We start from the raw sequence: 20,975 nt of genomic DNA on the forward strand, positions 1-20,975 counted from the left end.
TAATTGTTCAAGGCTATTGCTAACTTACAGTTGGGTGGCACGGTGGCATTCGGCTGACTGGAGTAAGCCACAATCCAGTATGCTGTGTCAAAGTATGGTTTCACTGTGGGCCACAGAACGCTGGCCTGAAGTTCAGAACCCAGCTGCTCAACTTCTTCCAGTGTCCTAGCAGGTGGAAGACAATTAAACCATGAAATAAAAAACAGAGTACTGGGAGCATTGGGTGCCGTTTCATGCCACCTATTACATCCCTGGTCTATCCCTTGTAAGAGTTTAGCATGGTATTTTTATGCTTTTTTCCCATTATATTCCCATGGTTACACTATACATTTACTATAATTGCCCTGGTTTGCTATGTTTATTAATATACTTTGCCGTACCTCGCTATTCTTTACAATGCTTCCGTATGCTTTACCATGCTTTCACTGTGCTTTATTAAATGTTGCTATGCTTTTACTATGGGACACTTTTATAAGAGATAACACTATTCAAGTAAACTTACAAACATAAGAAGAAACTCAAAAACACCCCAAAGTACCACTGGGTGAATAAATTCCATAAACTTGTGCCCTTATTACCATTTAATAAACAGGGCTACATTTAAATAAATCCCTTTATAAGGTATGTTAATGGAACTTTATTAATTATTTTTTTCTTTAGGTAAAAAATATATATTTTTAACAAATGTGTGCATACATTACGTTTCACCTCTAGAAATCCTACAAGAAACTGTTACGTTTTGTCATTAGCGTCTTCAAATCCAAACGTCTGTCAAAGAATTGTAACAGTATTTGCCTTTTGGAACCTGTTTAAATGCTCGTACTTGCAGCTCATTTTAGTGCTAGTTTTATAATATGGATTTTTTTCTTTTGGTTATTTCATTAGCTGCAACCACTTTAATTTGAGTAAAAACCCTAAAGGGTTACATAAAGACCTTAAGAACCACACTTAGAACATGGAACAGTCAGCAGGAGATGTGGGAACACAAACAGAAGGTGAGTAAACATGAGCTCAGAGCAGAAAGTGGAAAGGTAGGGTTATGAATGTGTGGAACACTTGGAACATTAAAAAAAAAAATCTGATTCTGGCATTAGATTCCATCACACTGAGAAAATAGTTTCCTAGCAAGGGACTCGTTGGGCCAGATTGCCTGTTCCAGTTCCCCACATTCCTAGTGTTCTTATGCACTTGTATATGATTTTATATTAGCGACACCTGTTCCAGTTCCCCACATTCCTAGTGTTCTTATGCACTTGTATATGATATTATATTAGCGACACCTGTTCCAGTTCCCCACATTCCTAGTGTTCTTATGCACTTGTATATGATATTATATTAGCAACACCTGTTCCAGTTCCCCACATTCCTAGTGTTCTTATGCACTTGTATATGATATTATATTAGCAACACCTGTTCCAGTTCCCCACATTCCTAGTGTTCTTATGCACTTGTATATGATATTATATTAGCAACACCTGTTCCAGTTCCCCACATTCCTAGTGTTCTTATGCACTTGTATATGATTTTATATTAGCAACACCTGTTCCAGTTCCCCACATTCCTAGTGTTCTTATGCACTTTCATATGATATTATATTAGCAACACCTGTTCCAGTTCCCCACATTTCTAGTGTTCTTATGCACTTTCATATGATATTATATTAGCGACACCTGTTCCAGTTCCCCACATTCCTAGTGTTCTTATGCACTTTCATATGATATTATATTAGCGACACCTGTTCCAGTTCCCCACATTCCTAGTGTTCTTATGCACTTTCATATGATATTATATTAGCGACACCTGTTCCAGTTCCCCACATTCCTAGTGTTCTTATGCACTTGTATATGATTTTATATTAGCAACACCTGTTCCAGTTCCCCACATTCCTAGTGTTCTTATGCACTTTCATATGATATTATATTAGCGACGCCTGTTCCAGTTCCCCACATCCCTAGTGTTCTTATGCACTTTCATATGATATTATATTAGCGACACCTGTTCCAGTTCCCCACATCCCTAGTGTTCTTATGCACTTTCATATGATATTATATTAGCGAGCAGCTCCGGTGGGTTTCAGATGCTGACCTCTCCTGCAGCATTGCAGTCCAGTTGGCGGTCATGCCTCCGGTGTTTCTAGCCCAGGCTCGCCAGTACTCTGAGCCCAGGATCTGAGTGACCCTGCCGATGACCTCAATGCACTTCAGGTAGGATGTTTCCAGAGTTTCCCATGCGGAGAGGATCTGGGGAGCGGTCACCTCACGTGTTTGAGTTCCATTAATCACATCAATCAGCATGTACACCTACAGAACATAGAGAAAAGAGTCACACTCTGGCATTGTAACGAATGACATACAGTACAGCAGTGGTCGAGGGCTGTTCAAATATTTATTCAACTTGATCAACTGCAGCTGATATCGACAATGCTACCGCATGACAAGAAATGCACAGGCTCCTGCACAGCTACTGTACAGGGCAGCAGTGTCCATCTATACAACAGTTTAGATGTAAGATCATGAGCACCCCATCTCACATTTTGGGCTATAACATTGCATTCTATATATATACATTTTCTTATCCTGTTACTTATTGAAGCTTGGATTGAAGTGTGTTTGTTTATTGTTAATACAAGCATAGTACAGTAAAAAAAGAACTATGGTAAAAGCACAAATCTGGAATTGCACAGAGAAGCATGGTATGATCAAACATAGTTTGCTTTGTTTTTAACTTTGTTCTTTTTCAATAATAAATAATAAAGAATGGAAATTTCACCTACAATCTAGTGTTCTGGTGATGCACCTCTATGTTCATCAGCCGTATGCACAGTAAAACATGACAAGTCATTGCAAAGGTGTTTAGCTGAAAATCATTTTATTAAAGCTCTTTTGCTTTTGGGCCGAAAAACTGGTTTCATATTATTTTTACATTCAATGTGCATTACAGTAAGTTAGGCAGTTGGCCCCTCCTGTCTCTGGCAAGGTTGTTACAAAACACAAGATGATCACGAGTTTCTTAAAATAAAGCCTACACTCTACTATGAGTCAGCATATTATAACACTGTAAAGGTCAATGTGTTTTGACTTGTTTCTCCTTCTATAACAAAATAATAATGAATGAACAAACAAAACTATTCAATTCTCATTGTCACAGGGATAAAAAAAATGTAACCTACTTTAAACAGGATCTGGAAACTACATTCAATCAGATGAATGTATTATTGACATAAGGCTTCAGAAGTGTATTACTCATAGTTCATTCAACAGTTTGAATGGCTTGATTGCTTCTTCAGTGCAAATGCCTCCATGGAAACTCTTTTGTTTCCAGTGTTGACTTACTTTAGTGATGAGTGGGTCCACTGTTTTCTGAAGCCTCATGAGCAGGAGGGACTGATTCTGGTTGCATAACAAGGCCGGCCAGTCTTCCTGCACAAGGGTTACCTGGGTAAAGAGGTCAGCCCACAGAGCAGTGATGCTGGAACAGGCCAGCTGCCGTCCTGGCTGCAGCACCTTGAGGAACGCATAACACTTTTGAGCTACTGAGAACACATGAAACCTCTCCTGCATAATGAGGATGTTTAAAAAAAGGCTTTCAGTTGCTTCAGGGTTAAAAATGTCTTTCACTCAAATGCAAGGTAGCATCATATGAGGACTACAGATAGTAAGTCTTTTAGCCAGTTTAGACTCACTATGTCCATTCATGCATATCTTTTTTATGTCATTTGGAGTTCACTGCAATGGCCTGGTTGTGGCATCCTCATATGAGGTCACTATGCAGGAAAGGTAACACAATGATCTCATATGAGGATGTCAATTTTTCTGCATGTAACAACATAGTGTAAATAGTAATAAAAATCTTAAAACATGGAAACCTGTGGTTCATGGAAATGTATGCATGAAAGGGTTAATGCAGAAATCAAGCTGATAAACACACAATGTCCAGATTACCAATACACTGTCATTCTACAAGCTATTAGGAGAGTTGTGTATATAACACACATGTAGACCATGTATGAGTTTTGTGTTACAGAAGGTATATATTTAAAAAAAAAAAAAACTCACCTCCTGTATTGTTTCCAAGGTTGCATTTATGTTCTTTCCAACCCAGGCATCAAAGAAAGTGTTGTTGCTTAGCAATGACTGAATCATGCTTTGCACATTGATGGCAACTGCCTCTGCACGGCTCAGGATATCTGTATAGGGTAATATAATAATAATAATAATAATAATAATAATAATAATAATAATAATAATAATTAATTAATTAATTAATTAATTAATTAATTAATTAATTAATTAAACTGTAATAGAGAATCTGACAAGAAACACATACTAGGATATCCAGCTGGTTTACAATAAGTATTCTGTAAATGCAGGTGATGTAAAAATAGATCAAGTTCAAAAGATTGCCTTCCTGTTGGCATCTGACACCAGCGTGCAGTGATCTGTATGTCATCTAGCAGCGCAACCGAAACGGATCAAACTGAAGATATCCAGTGAGGTTCTCTATTCCGTTTCCTTGCAGTGCTAGGAGCCCGTGCCCCTCACCTGTCTGTGTCTTCAGGAGGTCAGTGGCGAACTCCATTATCCCCACTCCCACCCCGAGTGCCCTCTGAACGGAGGGCCAGCCTGGGATCTCTCTCAGGGTATGGAGCACTGCGGTCATCATGTCCACGAATCTGCACCAGACAACCAAGACACAAACCACAACATGTACTGCTTGCTTTGGACAGCCTGATAAAAACAATGCAACAAAAATAATGCAACGTCCCACGTTTTCCTAATGCTATGCATTTGCAATACTTTATCATGGTTTTCCATGTTTCACACCCTGCTTTACCACTTCTCTTTGAGCGTTACAATGATTACCTATGCATACTGATTCTTTAACTATGCTTCATTACATGCTGCTCTAGACAGGAGAATTTTAATTAAAACAATTATGATGATTCTTGTGTGAAAATGAATACCAAAATAATTACGATTTGTGTACTATGATGCAAAGGAGGCCTTGTTTTTCTAGAGAGCTGATTGTATGTTATCATCATAATCGTAGTCCAGATATGATAAAGGCACACTCGACAATGGAATATTTTATATGAAAAGAGTATTAATAGGGTGCTCGGCCCAACGTTTACCATGCAAAGTAGACCGAAAAGCAGACACTGACAACTAAGCCATTCTCCTGTACGAAATCCAGCATGCAATGGGGTTTTTTGTTGTTGTTTTATTTAATTTTAAGCGCTGGAGAAACAAGCTCTACAGGGCTCTCTAGATCAGGGGTGCCAAAAGCTGTCTGTTCCACTCCTGGTCTTTGTTCCAACCCTGTTCTAAATTGCTTAATTGATCCAATTGACCCTCTGCCCATACCCACAGCAGATCGCAGAGAATGCAGTAAAAGCAGATATTGCAGATGTGTGTTTCTGTTTCTCACGTGATTTCCCGGGTTGTCTTGTTCATGGACAGCAGGATGCTGTCGGTAACAGCCAGGAGCCAGTCGTTGAGCACCGTGCTGGCGTTGGTGAGGGGGGAGGTGATGTCTTCACTGCCGGGTAGGAAGAGACTCAGCAGGTTGTTCACTCTGAGAATAGCAAAGCGCACATCTGACCTGGAGACTCCTCGGCTCCACGCCAGAAAGATCTGCACAATGAAAGCAAGGACAGCAGAGTATGTTAGGAGTGCAGAGTGGCAGTTTTCCAATGTGTCTTCCAAGCGTCTTAACCACAATGCAAAAGAGCCGGGTTCCTGGTTATAGAGCGTCTAACCTCATCTCATTTCACCGACACACAACACTGTCCGTTAAAGGGGACACAATCACACAACACTGTCTGTTACAGGAGACACAATCACACAACACTGCCCGTTACAGGAGATACAATCACACAACACTGTCTGTTACAGGGGACACGATCACACAACACTGTCCATTACAGGGGACACAATCACACAACACTGTCCGTTACAGGGGACACAATCACACAACACTGCCTGTTACAGGAGATACAATCACACAACACTGTCCGTTACAGGAGACACAATCACACAACACTGCCCGTTACAGGAGATACAATCACACAACACTGTCCGTTACAGGAGACACAATCACACAACACTGTCCGTTACAGGAGACACACTCACACAACACTGTCCGTTACAGGAGACACAATCACACAACACTGTCCGTTACAAGAGACAGAATCACACAACACTGTCCGTTACAAGAGACACAATCACACAACACTGTCCGTTACAGGAGACACAATCACACAACACTGTCCGTTACAAGAGACAGAATCACACAACACTGTCTGTTACAGGGGATACAATCACACAACACTGTCCGTTACAGGAGACACAATCACACAACACTGTCCGTTACAGGGGACACGATCACACAACACTGTCCATTACAGGGGACACAATCACACAACACTGTCCGTTACAGGGGACACAATCACACAACACTGTCCGTTACAGGAGACACAATCACACAACACTGTCCGTTACAGGAGACACAATCACACAACACTGTCCGTTACAGGGGACACAATCACACAACACTGTCCGTTACAGGGGACACAATCACACAACACTGTCCGTTACAGGAGACACAATCACACAACACTGTCCGTTACAGGAGACACAATCACACAACACTGTCCGTTACAGGAGACACAATCACACAACACTGTCCGTTACAGGGGACACAATCACACAACACTGTCCGTTACAGGAGACACAATCACACAACACTGCCCGTTACAGGGGACACAATCACACAACACTGTCCGTTACAGGAGACACAATCACACAACACTGTCCGTTACAGGAGACACAATCACACAACACTGTCCGTTACAGGGGACACAATCACACAACACTGTCCGTTACAGGAGACACAATCACACAACACTGCCACACTTGAAAAGGAAATATTCAACTTCAATATGTTCTCTCCTGGAAAAAAAGATTTAAAATAATATTTAAGTTAAAGGGCCAGTGGCCAGTTGCATAACCCCCCGCCCCTTAGTGTTCCCTTAACTGTTCCTTGAGTTTAAGGGTGTTGCAGAAAGCTAGCAGCTCAACACATTTCAGTCAATACCACAGTTACGTGGAAATGCACTTAAAACCTCAAGGTGTTTGATGCAACCAGCCGCAGATTCTTAAAGCTATTTATTCCAAATCACAAGTAGAGCCTTTTTTTTTTTTTTTGGAAGGAGAAAAAAAAATCAAAATCAAAATAAATAAAAAACAACTTATGAATACTTAGAAGCAACCAATATTAATATCAGAGTTGTTTATTTCAGGTTTGGTTAGAAAGTGTTTTGTGCAAATGAGTAAAAAGGTTCTAATGTCATTTTTATTGTTTATGTATGTATGTATGTATTTATGTCTTTATTTTTACATTTACCTAATATTTATGTTCATATTCACTGTGAGCAGTTCTAGTTTCTGTTGCACCAAAATAGTTATTCTCCTTTCTCTCTAAATATCCTTTTGCCTGGGTTTGATCTCTTCTAGCACCTCCTACTCTACACTCACAGTATACATGGTGTGACAGGCTGGCTGGTGGTGGTGACGTCAGCGTCCAGGAAGCAGTACACAACACAGCAGCAGGACGGCAGTGTAAAACTGCGTGGCTGTGCAGTATGCATATTAAATAATCAAAAGCAACAAAATAATGACTTTCCAAACACAAACAAAAAGGCACAAGGGCCAAAAACTCAGTCTCTCGGTCATGGTCTCTGTCTCTGGCTATTTATCCTTGCTTTTATAGTTTGTGGCTAGAGCCCAATTAACCAATAATTAACAATTACATAATTAAGGCTCCAGCCACATTCTCACATGTATTTTGCTGATCCAAACTAAACAATACTAAATTGTGGACGGCTTTCGTCTGCCCACATATAAACAAACACGATACAATATTTACGAAAACAAAGAAATGAAAAACACAAAAAATAATAACAATACAGCGCACATATATCTAGGGGCGGGGCTCCCCATCACACTAGACAGACCGGGTACTGTAGGTGGGCTGGCAGAATTCATTTGAATGGAGGATGGGTGGGTGTTCAGTCCCTGTATTTAGGATTGTTTAGCCCAATGACAGGTAACAGCAGATTTATAAAATAGATATATATAGTAACTCAGTGCTGGAGCAACATAACCCAGACCCACTCGGAATGAAGGGAAACATCCTCAAATATGGAAGTGTAAAATAAATGAATAAAATTCACATGACAAGCTACTAACTCTCAGATGTTCCTGCTTTCTCTTTCTCTCTCACACTGTGCATGCCATCCTCTTTCTCTCTCTCACACTGTGCTTGCCATCCTCTCTTTCTCGCACTGTGCATACCATCTTCTCTTTCTCTCTCACACTGTGCATGCCATCCTCTCTTTCTCTCTCTCACACTGTGCATGCCATCCTCTCTTTCTCTCTCACACTGTGCATGCCATCCTCTCTTTCTCTCTCACACTGTGCATGCCATCCTCTCTTTCTTTCTCGCACTGTGCATGCCATCCTCATACCTGCTCTGCCACTTTGTTCCTGTCGATCCTCTCAAATACAGGTTGCAGCCCGTTGTTTGCGCAGAGACTGTTGAGGCTGTCTTTTGTTGGGGCCCCAGATCCATTAAGACCCACGCAGATATAAGAACTGAAGGCATTGAAATGCACCAGAAGAAGCGCCTAAAAAAAAAAATGTTATCTTTGTTAACGGTCAAGACCACTGACCATGCTAGGAAGCATGGAGCAGCCTACTGAGTGAAGTAGCAACACCTTAAACAATCAACAGAGCAGCATTAAAACAATTAAAAACAAGTCCGTCCTATTAAATTAGGTCCACTGAACATCATTCATGTGCCAAACCGCCGCTTCTCCTTCCCAAACTTTTCTTAAGTTCTTATACCCGTATGAATGTCTTTACCGTTGACTTTTGCCTTGCAACATAAAGGGCACTGTTTACTTCTGATACCCAGGGAAGACACAAACCCCCTAACTGAGGGTTCTATTAAAATCCAGGACTTTAAAAAGGGAAGGAACAAAGCACTTCTCATATAACATCTGAAAGCATACATCCCTTTCTAGTATAAACCCATCAAGTTGTATCCACTCACCAGAGGGTTATCTTCTTGTATATTCAATGCACCCTGTTGTTGTCCCTTAACTATATAGACAGTATTGAACGCATACCATATCTGATAGAAAAGAACCAACCTTGTCTAATGGAACGACAACAGTGTCCAGCAGAGCTTGTTCTTTGCTGGTTGATACGCGAGGCTGTCCACTCAGAACAGCTTGCAGGGAAATATTAACACCTGAAAAAAAACATGCACATATATTTAATTTAGGATGTACAATATATACATAGGGTGATTACAAGACTTCAGAAGATGGTTCTTGTTTTGTTCCAAGCAGTAGGGGTCTGTGCTAGGATTAGTGTATTTGAAAATTGCAGAGCATATCTAAACAAAGGTTTTATACTGGAGTTCACCAAACTTGAAGCAGTATGCCAACAGTACAGCAACATAGTCTTTTACTACTGCACTTCTGTCTAATACAAACACAAACACAAACAGTTCTAGTGGAGTTGCATCGATTAATGCATGAGAATTGTAAGCATGGTACAGCATGGAATAGCATGGGATAGGATGGGACAGCACGTTAAAGCATGGGACAGCACGGGACAGCATGGTACAGCATTGGGAAGCATGGTAAAGCATGGTAAAGTATGGGACAGCATGGGACAGCAAAGGACAGCATGGTAAAACATGGGACAGCAAGGGACAGCATGGGACAGCATGAAACAGCATCGGACAGCAAGGTACAGCTTGGGACAGCATGGTAAAGCATGGGGAAGCATGGTAAAGCACGGGACAGCATGGTACAGCATGGTAAAGCATGGGCAAGCATGGTAAAGCACTTATATAAATATTTACAATAATACACACAGAGATTGTAAGTATGTAATAAAGTGGTGCACCTCTTCCAGGCCAGTGGAGAATGTACTGTAGGAAGTGAATAGCTTCATTGATGGTGGGGGTCGCCCACTTTAGAGGGATATTAGCCTGGGTGTATCCTTTCTGTACAATCTGCAGTATGCTAAAGAAAGGGGTGGGGAGACATGTTCACGTTGAGGTGCAAGTAAAAATAATACAGCAAAGTGCAAAACTGACAGAGGAGAGAAAGAGACTCGTCCACTTGTGAACATTGTTTCTTTTACACAATAGATGCTTGTTAAACTTTATGTGACATACAACTTTGATATTGATAACAGTACACTTTGACGGTACAGTTTCATTGAAATTATTTAAATAACACACAGAACCGGGTTCTTTTTATTTATTTATTTCTGGGAATGAATGAATGAATGAACTACTGTGGTCTAATTGTATTACTGTGTTTCATTTCAGTGCATCTGTGAGTAAGCGTTTGCTGCAGTCTTTAATAAACTCATATGCAGTTTATGTATTTTTTTAACATTCAGAACAACATGAAATTGTTAAAGAGATTCCTGAGGGGTTTGTTTCTGGTCCTCTTTCTGAAACGTCCTCACTGAGAATAATATAGCCCTGTAGATCTTATGATTCAGTGTCTAATGCTATGGATGTCAGCCTGCTTCTCTCACCTGTTCATATTCTCCAGCAGTTTAATCCCTAGCTGCACTTTCTCATCCAGACTCCCAGGGAGGAACAAATAGGGCAAGTCTAGCAGCGTCTCCCAGAAAACAGACTTGTTCTGCAGCTCTGCTATCACCCCCAGGACTATCACGCTTGTGTTTAAAACCTCCACTGGATTTTCCGTCATAACCCTCGTAAACATCTGAGAATAATAACAAACAACAAGTCAGTAACCAGCACCCCCACTAATTAACAGGATTTGTATCCTGGTGAAGTATATTCCAATGAAACGGGCTGAATCATGTCTTTTTGTCTTTTTCACAGTTGTAATTATATATAATTATATATATATATATATATATATATATATATATATATATATATATATACACAGCGCTCACCCATTACAACACGCTACAGTAGGGTCATGGCTCCCATTTGCTCCATGATGCCATTAGAGTAGCCCTTTTATATTCGTAATAAGGCAGAACACAAATAGCACGGTCTTGTAACTATGGCTCTCCACTGTAGCATTATAAAGGGTGAGCACTGTATATATACACACACTTTTAAAATAAGAAATTGTTGTCTGCTTTTTACAATGTACCACCTCCTGCTATAAATCCAGTTTCAAATCCAAGATTCTGCCTCAGTCCACCAGAAATAGGCAGTTGTGAAGTCAGTGTGTTTATAAAAGCTGCATGAAGTATGCACATAAATCATGCAAGTGTGCTTTGCAGCACTGACAACTAGTAATACAGTTGTCAATAAGCGGCGTGCAGTTGCTAATATCAGAATCCTTTAACATTAAAGTCTTTGGGATGGGATTGGTTCCTGGGAAAATGTTAATAAGCAAAAGTTGTCTTTATCAGGGTTGCTAATAACTGGCATCTACTGTGTGTGTATATATATATATATATATATATATATATATATATATAGTGGCAGACTAGGGGGAGGAGGAGAGAAAAATGTAGTCTAGGAGGGCTGTTTGTTCAGGGCAGTCTGTGTGAAGGCAAGAGCCGGTCGGTAACAAGGTACTGTCTAAACCTTGTGTGTGTGCAATAACGTGTAAAAAGTGTTTTGTGATCAGAAAACGGCTTAGTCATCCGACGTAGTAAGGAATGTGAGAAAAAGTGCAGTTAGTACTCCATGGGGAGTTAGGTTTTTTGTTTTGTTTTTGACTTTCTTTTCTATAAATAATAAAAACTTCACGAACTGGGTCTGCTACAAAAAAGGCAATTGAACCTTGAAAAGAAGTGAAATATATATATATATATATATATATATATATATATATATATATATATATATATATATATATATAGGAGTGAAACTAACTTATGGTCCTAATATTTGTATTTCTTGATTAAAGTTCAAACCAATAAAACATAACCCCACCTGATTCATTGTAAAGAGGCATGCTTCTAGGAAAGGGCCATTTGACAGACAGAACGTCATGTAGCTGTCCCCCATGAAGTCCACAGCGCTGTTGCCAGTCTTTTTGACATAGGGGAGAGTGTAATTGCACAAAACCCTCTTCAGAAAATCAGCAGAGACCAGCATTTCATTTACCCCGTCCTGCATTTCAAAACAAGAGGGGATCATTACAAACATCTTTCTTTCTTTCTTTCTTTCTTTCTTTGTCTTTCTATTTCAAAACGTAAGATGGTTTAAATATTTAGCATAATCTAAATCACTTTATCTGTTAAATATGATGCTGTTATTTTATAGACTATCACATTTCACTGGTAGACCCTGCATTGGCTATGTGGTCCAGTGGTTAAAGAAAAGGGCTTGTAACCAGGAGGTCCCCGGTTCAAATCCTACCTCAGCCACTGACTCATTGTGTGACCCTGAGCAAGTCATTTAACCTCCTTGTGCTCCGTCTTTCGGGTGAGACGTAGTTGTAAGTGACTCTGCAGCTGATGCATAGTTCACACACCCTAGTCTCTGTAAGTCGCCTTGGATAAAGGCGTCTGCTAAATAAACAAATAACAATAACTGTTACACATGACCAGTACCTGTTCAACCTGTACTGTCTGGTTGAGTGTGTCAATAATGGAGGTGATGTTTGCCAGGCTTTGGAAATCAGCATCTGAAAGATGAAAGGAGTCTGTTACCAGAGCTGGCACGACTGCATGGTGTGCAGACTGAGTCAGAGCAGGTTTGCACCCTGGCTTTGACACCACAGGGGATTCCACAGGGCTCTGCATGGAGCACCTGCACCACTGGCCTTCGTCCTGCATGGAGTGCTAACTGGTCAACGTTTCCACTCCGATGTCCAGAGTTTTATCACAGCTGGAAAAGCAGTTCCCTAAATTGTGACTTACTGTTTTGTACAGACACACATTCATTATGTTTATATGCAGTCTCAATTCTGTTTACATTCCAAATACTCAAATACTTTCATTCAGAAGAACATATATCAATAATGTAACATACTTATCATTGTGGTCCAGATGTTATGCATGTCAGTCAGCTGTGTGAGTAACTCCAAACTGCTCCTCTGCTCAGCCGATCGTCCCTCACCAATGCCCAGTTTGTCAAAAAACTCTCCATTTAAGGGAAAGCTGGCCATCCTGCAAAAATACCAAGAAAGCAAGGCAAGAGGTCACTGAGATGAGGGGCTGAAGGTCACACACACCAACAACACCTACAGCTGCCCTGGAGGTAACATTAGTACGATCTGTGTACAACTGAGGTTAAGGAAAGGGCTCATTATTCTTATTTATTATCAACACAATCGTATATAAGTCATGAATTCAGTGCAGAATTCCTAACTAAAAGGGCAGCAGTATAAATAGCCACTGAAACAAGTTGATTCTACAAAGACTTTCAAATCATCAGCCAGATAGAAGCTCCAGATTGGATGCTACGGGTGGTATTTGTAAGGGTCCTGCTTTAAGGATGTTGATACTGGTATTTGTAAGGGTCCTGCTTTAAGGATGTTGATACTGGTATTTGTAAGGGTCCTGCTTTAAGGATGTTGATACTGGTATTTGTAAAGTACCTGTTTTAAGGATGTTGATACTGGTATTTGTAAGGGTCATGCTTTAAGGATGTTGATACTGGTAGTTATCAGTAATTTAATATTGTCAGTTTAAATGGAAGAAACAGGAACATCAACTTCAACCAAGAGGAGATCATTTCCCAATGTCATCATCCACATATTAAAAAGGGAATGCCTTTTCTTTTCTCTTTGTTACAAAGGATCTTGACCATTGATAGAGCACACCCCTCATTTAAATACGCTAAAGTCATGAAAGGTATTGTTGTGAAAACAGCTGCAAAATTCAAATAACTTTTCATATTTCTTTTGATAAATAAATGTCACCCTGAATGGAACGAGTTTGAGCCTCATTTCAAGGGTGTAACATATTGAATCCGAATGTATTGATCTTTACAAAGGATGGTTCATTTGAGCATATTATTGTTTCCATCTCATTCATCCATAATGCTCAATGAATCGACATGCCAGTACACTAGACTTATTGTTTGCCAATGAAAAGTTAATGTGGTTTTGCTTGAACAAATTACGACATACAGTTCTTGAGAGGGGAGTGATGATTATAATCGTATGGACTAAAATTCTCAGAAGATGGTTCTGCTAAAAGGGTGTGCTGATATTCGTACTTATACTTGTAATCACCTTTAAGAAGTATTTATCAGCAGGTATTAAATAAATCCATTGACTAATGTGTTGATTTCAAAACAAGAAAAGCTGTCCTTCCCTCAATAAGGAAGTTCATTGCCATTGATTGTTACTCAGCTACTCAGCTGTAACAGTGAGAGAAGGACAGTGTAGTATATATATATATATATATATATATATATGATGTCATAAATTACAAGACAGAAGGTCATCTATTATTTTTAAAAAACATGGATACCCTTGTGATGCTAATATATGATGACGAGGTTCAGCAGTACAGTTGGGTTTTTTTAAACATAGTGTTTCAGTGCTGTACAGACGTTCTATGTCATTATCTGTTAATGCTTCAGCTTTATTTCGATGATTGCCTTGACCTTGTTTTAATTTCCCGTTCCTCTCCAGTTTGTCTGAGATACGAATGTACCAGCTTTACATTATTTTATTTTTTTAACATAGTCTCAAAGTTCAAGTATATTTTCCAGTAACACTTTATATTAAGGTGCTGCTTATTAATGTTTTATAAATGATTTACAAATATATTAAATATGCTTAATAACTATGCTATACAGTGTTAATAAATATCATAGATGGTTTATAACCATGCAATAACCATAGACAGAATTGCAGTTTTATTAAGGGGCCAGTTTTTAGTCACCTATTGTGGGATTTTTAAACGTTATTCTGTCTATGGCTATCACATGGTTATAAACAATGCTTTATTACAATGCTTTATTAACACTCTATAACATAGGTTTCAAGACTCTATTATATATTTATACAATGTTAATAAGCAGAACCTTAATGTAAAGTGCTACCTATTTTCATCTAGAGGAATTATCACTTTTTGATGTCACTACTGTGGTATTATGCCTTTTTTTCCGAATGGCTCAGGATGCCAGTATTCATCCATGTATTATATACATATACCGAGCATCAAAAGAAACTTATCACGATTATAACACATTTATTTTTGAAAAAAAATAAGGTATATAAATGGACATTGACAAAATGTTTTTGGTTTCTTTTTAATCACTCGATCATTCATCCTTGACCATGACACGCTTGAGTGACTATGACTGAAGCATCACCTAATTAGTGAGACAGTTGATTGGACACTGGATATTGAGTGATTTCAGCTGTTGAATTGCAAGCTTGAATAAAAGCAATAAGAAAATCACAGAAAAAAATTAATAAACTATGCCACGTCTGTCAAGAGAGCAGCGCCTTTGTGCAATCGGCATGTTGGAGGCTGGACTAGGGCAGCGTACTGTGGCTCGCAGTCTTGGGTGCTCACAGACAGCAATTTCAAACCTGGCAAGATGGTATAACCACACACTCTGTCAATGACAGGCCACAAACTGGGAGACCAAGAGTCACAACACCTGCCCAAGATCGACAGATCATTTTGCAGCATCTTCATGATGTTAATCAGCATAATAAAAAGTCACTGCACCTGCTCTAGAATAGAGTTTTTCGTTCACATCTAGTGAATTTTATTGGGTAACCTGGTTCCTAGAAAGCCTATATATATATATATATATATATATATATATATATATATATATATATATATATATATATATATATATATATATAATACATGGTTGAAGGCTATATTTGCATCTATTCTAAAAAAAGCATAATACCACAGTAGTGACGTCAAAAAGTGATAATTCCTTAAAGGAAAATATACTTGAACTTTGACCCATTCGACTCATCGAGACCATCACTTTCAATTCAAACACGAATTGTCTTGTTTTCAATCACATATATATATATATATATATATATATATATATATATATATATATATATATATATATATATATGTTTTTATTTTAATAGCCTGGTATTTAATGGTAGGAAAAAGAGTATAACTGCTGTCCTACTGCTCTCCCTCCCTCACTTGTCTTACCGATTGGCATCTTCAGGGCTCCAGTTTAATCTTTCTGAGAACATCATCTTATTAGTCTGTGGCTGAAACGATATGTTCTTGCAAGAGCTGTCAGCGTCACACAAGAGCGTCTGCAGGAAGGGGAAGAAGCCAGCACTGGGGAGGTTACGAGGGGCCACATAACCTGCAAAGAAACACAAAGGGCAATCCGTCACAGAGGCCTCTCAAAATTCAGAATACTTAACATGTAAGACAGATTGGTTTACTATAAAAACAAACAACTTCATTTTAAGAAATTGCGAATACAAAGACATTTGTAGCTGAATAAATCCATTTTAAAAGTATACATTTAACAGCATAAACTCAGTTGCAGGAAGGATACGTTGAGAGCTGTTTCTTGTTTTATATCATTAACATTTCAATAAAGAACAACAATATATTGTTGACATTTCAATAAAGAACATATATATATATATATATATATAGAGAGAGAGAGAGAGAGAGAGAGAGAGAGAGAGAGAGAGAGAGAGAGAGAGAGTAGCCTACTTCACTAAAGTAAAAACAGACTTCTGGTATTATTTAAATATCACTGCTTCAGATTATTTCTACTGCTTAATAACAGTAACAATATTGAATATAAACCCGTTCATTGCCCTGCAGGAACAATAACCTGCTAACCAGTGATACCCACAGAAATCCCACCCTGTAAAACTAAATCGGCCATTCTCAGTTTTGCCACCCCTAATATGAATCAGGTACTCACAGGCAGATTGTTTTTCAGGAGGGAACTTGGACCGTGTGATGGCTAAGATGATAAAGATTATTAGAGGCCAGATGATAAGTGCTAGAGACCAGACCTGCAATAGGTAAGACAAGGACAGGTACAAGTCATGAGTACCTTGAACTAGAACAGCATTACACAATTCACAGGCTCCTGTCTTCAACTGGAACAGCATTACACAATTCACAGGCTGCTGTCTTCAACTGGAACAGCATTACACAATTCACAGGCTGCTGTCTTCAATTGGAACAGCATTACACAATTCACAGGCTGCTGTCTTCAACTGGAACAGCATTACACAATTCACAGGTTCCTGTCTTCAATTGGAACAGCATTACACAATTCACAGGCTCCTGTCTTCAACTAGAACAGCATTACACAATTCACAGGTTCCTGTCTTCAACTGGAACAGCATTACACAATTCACAGGTTCCTGTCTTCAACTGGAACAGCATTACACAATTCACAGGCTGCCGTCTTCAACTGGAACAGCATTATACAATTCACAGGCTCCTGTCTTCAACTGGAACAGCATTACACAATTCACAGGCTCCTGTCTTCAACTGGAACAGCATTACACAATTCACAGGCTCCTGTCTTCAACTGGAACAGCATTACACAATTCACAGGTTCCTGTCTTCAATTGGAACAGCATTACACAATTCACAGGCTGCTGTCTTCAATTGGAACAGCATTACACAATTCACAGGCTGCTGTCTTCAATTGGAACAGCATTACACAATTCACAGGCTGCTGTCTTCAATTGGAACAGCATTACACAATTCACAGGCTGCTGTCTTCAACTAGAACAGCTTACACAATTCACAGGTTCCTGTCTTCAACTGGAACAGCATTACACAATTCACAGGCTGCTGTCTTCAACTGGAACAGCATTACACAATTCACAGGCTGCTGTCTTCAACTAGAACAGCATTACACAATTCACAGGCTGCTGTCTTCAATTGGAACAGCATTACACAATTCACAGGCTGCTGTCTTCAATTGGAACAGCATTACACAATTCACAGGCTGCTGTTTTAGTTGAAATTTATGGAAACACTTTGGAATCTATAATGATGATGATGATGATGATGATACATTGATGTATTAACATGTATTTATAATTAATAAAGATGCCAATCGCTATCATTCAAAACTTTTTATAGGGTTGATTTTTTTTTTTTTTTTCATATATATCTATAGAAGTTTTCTTACCGGCTGTCTCCAAACACTCAGACAGTTTTTCCACAGTAGCAGTCGCAACTGCTGCAGAAATGAAGCCATTTCTAAACGAAAATAAAGAAAGAAAGAAAAATTACAGTCCATTAAATTAAAAACAAAGCACATTTCTCGCTACACTGAAACCCCCGTCAACACAATAATTCGAACAGGCTGTTTTTCAATTAATAGGTGTATATATAGAGAGAGAGAGAGAGAGAGAGAGAGAGAGAGAGAGAGAGAGAGAGAGAGAGAGAGAGAGAGAGAGAGAGAGAGAGAGAGAAAACATACTAATTATAAAATAACTTATACAATAACATATGACACTTTGATTTTTCGTTAAACAAAATGTCTTTTAAACGACTTCAGTATTATTATTATTATTATTATTATGATGATGATGATGATGTTGTTCGTTCTGAGTTACACTTGATTTGGAGAAACGGAAATTTCCGGGCAAATTACACCTTCTTAACTAAAAACAAAACACAGCAATAACAACCACATTATTAAATATTTCGCACAGTATCCGCAGGAAATACAGCAAAAACAAACAAAAAGGGGGAATGCAATGATGGTTTTATTTTCTTATGGTTTTATTTTTTAACAAACACGGCTGCTATCTTTGTAATGTCATACGACTACCCACCCGCTTTAATACGCTGTTGCACTGAAGTGATTTGAACACCGGGCTTTGATTACATGGACAGAGAGAGATACAATAATAATAGCTAATGCATACATTAATAATAAAAAATCTCTTTACCTTGTTTTTTCCCGCTTATCTGCTTTTACCGTTCATCCTAAACAGACAGACCAGGTGAATAGAATTCGAGTTAGTAGTGTACCTGTTTAATACCTACACCGCCCACACTGTTTTGAGACTTATTCAACAATGATCTTAAAGTGCAGCCTACGTGTGACGCAATGAGACATTCTCCTGTGGAACTTTACCAGGGGCTCGTTTCTGTATACCAGGACGATGTCCTATCAGGTTAGCACAATGTCGGCTGCAGAATATAAAATTGAAGTAGCGTTTTAAATAACGTTGCTCACACTACTTCACTACTGTGAATTTACCTGGCGTTTAAAATACGACAGAAGGACCACAGTCGTTTCCTTCATTGAACTTTGAGAAACGCTATTATTACCTGCTAATACATGTCACCTTTTATTTATTTATTTATTTTTTTAGTGTGACTCCATGTTATGGCCCGCTAGCAACATGTATTTTATTTGCAGTTGTTAGTCCTGTTCATCCTCTTTGAAGAAAACGTTACACGGTTGTTAATTAAAAAAAAAAAAAAAAAACACATTTCCTTATTCACTCACTTCTAGCAGTATCTGTACGCTAGCTCTTCTGGTGTAATGTTTTCTTTGTGTTGCTGTTTCGGCAGATGTCATTACTGATTTTCCTGTCCGGTTTGTCACAATTTCCTTTAATATTATTAGGCTTATTATATTTTGTATTTTTAAATGCGTGACATGTGTTCTAACGCGTACAGGGATATATCAAATTACATATACAGCATACTTAGATAGAAAATAGGGTGTGGGGTAAGGTAACTCAATAGTTTATGTGTCGTATGTTGTGAATAACCCTTTAGGATAACGCAAATGCGGTTTCCATTAAAAATACACGTGTATTTTTTTTTTTTTTTTTCAGGCATGGGGGTACACTTTGCAAATCATCTCATCTTTAATACAGTATATTCGTTTTCAATCCAATAGCTAGACTGTATTTTCTTCAAGTGTCTCTCCAAAGAACGCTGACAAGTCATAGTTAAAGCCCCTGTTTGTCAATGTACTTCGCATCTATCTCAGGTGTTAGGCTTTACAGCATGACAACATTGCGTGTTGCTTTTTAAGGTGTGTTAGGAGCTAGTTTGTCCGGTTTTGTTATCCAATACATATACTACAATAACATCCTTGAACCAGGTTTTTCCTGCGTCTTCTCTCTCTCTCTCTCTCTCTCTCTCTCTCTCTCTCTCTCTCTCTCTCTCTCTCTCTCTCTCTCTCTCTCTCTTTTAAATTAATGATTGCGGTCGGATGGAGTCAAATTGAAGTATAACATGCAAATATGTTTGGGAGATAGCCGGTCCCATTGACTAGGTCTATGTATAGAAAAGTTTATAAGGGCTCGAAGCTGAATAAACATTTTGCTGAATTTGTCCAAGGTGGTGCTGATTGATTTCACCCTAGTTATTACAAGCTTGTCGGGTGTGAGTACGAAATGATCAATGTCTGCTATCAATATCTGAATACTGAATAATAATATACCATAATTCAAGATAACAGAATTAATTAGACAAACAATGAGTAATTAAGATTCAGGGTATGTGAAAAAGTAAGTGAATCATTTGTGGATAAATGTTGAAAAAGTATCATGTTTTTGTGTCATTTGTTTAATGCACCCGTATCGGGTGCATTTAATCAGGTTGTCTTTATCTATTATTAGGACTTTGATTAAGATCTAATAACATTTTAGGTTTGAAAGATGTGAAATATGTGAAACATGTGAAAATCCTAAGGGGTTCACAAACTTTTTCATGGCACTGTAGCTTATTTACTGTGTAATGCTTTTCAATCAATTAATATGTATTTAATACCTTCTATTAGATTTTACAGACATTTAATGTAAACGTGCTAATACTTTTGGTGCTTTTTTATATAAAGATTGTTTATTAAACTACCAGAAATTGTCTATTTTGATCTTTGTTGTATTAATTAGGGGGTAATGTTCACTAAATGTTTGTATTTAACATGTTTTATTGAATTATCTAATATTAAGAGTAGGGTGCATATACTTT

The 20,975-nt window shown here is 38.5% G+C and overlaps 1 protein-coding gene across 1 annotated transcript in view; it reads right to left on the reverse strand.

Annotated features, from left to right (window-relative positions):
- LOC117426969 (uncharacterized) overlaps positions 1-19,030 on the reverse strand; it is a 71,683-nt gene extending 52,653 nt beyond the window's left edge. The window contains exons 1-17 of the mRNA XM_059034046.1: positions 18,932-19,030; positions 18,163-18,233; positions 16,930-17,023; positions 16,188-16,350; positions 13,063-13,199; positions 12,642-12,715; positions 12,019-12,198; positions 10,626-10,819; positions 9,981-10,099; positions 9,215-9,315; positions 8,528-8,686; positions 5,428-5,633; positions 4,542-4,672; positions 4,056-4,186; positions 3,333-3,503; positions 2,086-2,300; positions 29-165 (exon numbers count right to left, since the gene is read on the reverse strand). Of these exons, the coding sequence (XP_058890029.1) occupies positions 29-165; positions 2,086-2,300; positions 3,333-3,503; positions 4,056-4,186; positions 4,542-4,672; positions 5,428-5,633; positions 8,528-8,686; positions 9,215-9,315; positions 9,981-10,099; positions 10,626-10,819; positions 12,019-12,198; positions 12,642-12,715; positions 13,063-13,199; positions 16,188-16,350; positions 16,930-17,023; positions 18,163-18,231 (2,281 nt within the window). The 5' untranslated portion in view covers positions 18,232-18,233; positions 18,932-19,030. The remainder of the gene's footprint in view (positions 1-28; positions 166-2,085; positions 2,301-3,332; positions 3,504-4,055; positions 4,187-4,541; positions 4,673-5,427; positions 5,634-8,527; positions 8,687-9,214; positions 9,316-9,980; positions 10,100-10,625; positions 10,820-12,018; positions 12,199-12,641; positions 12,716-13,062; positions 13,200-16,187; positions 16,351-16,929; positions 17,024-18,162; positions 18,234-18,931) is intronic.
- Between the last annotated feature and the right edge of the window lie 1,945 nt (positions 19,031-20,975).

This window comes from Acipenser ruthenus, chromosome 11, assembly GCF_902713425.1.
Source record: "Acipenser ruthenus chromosome 11, fAciRut3.2 maternal haplotype, whole genome shotgun sequence".
NCBI classification, from domain to species: Eukaryota; Metazoa; Chordata; class Actinopteri; order Acipenseriformes; family Acipenseridae; genus Acipenser; species Acipenser ruthenus.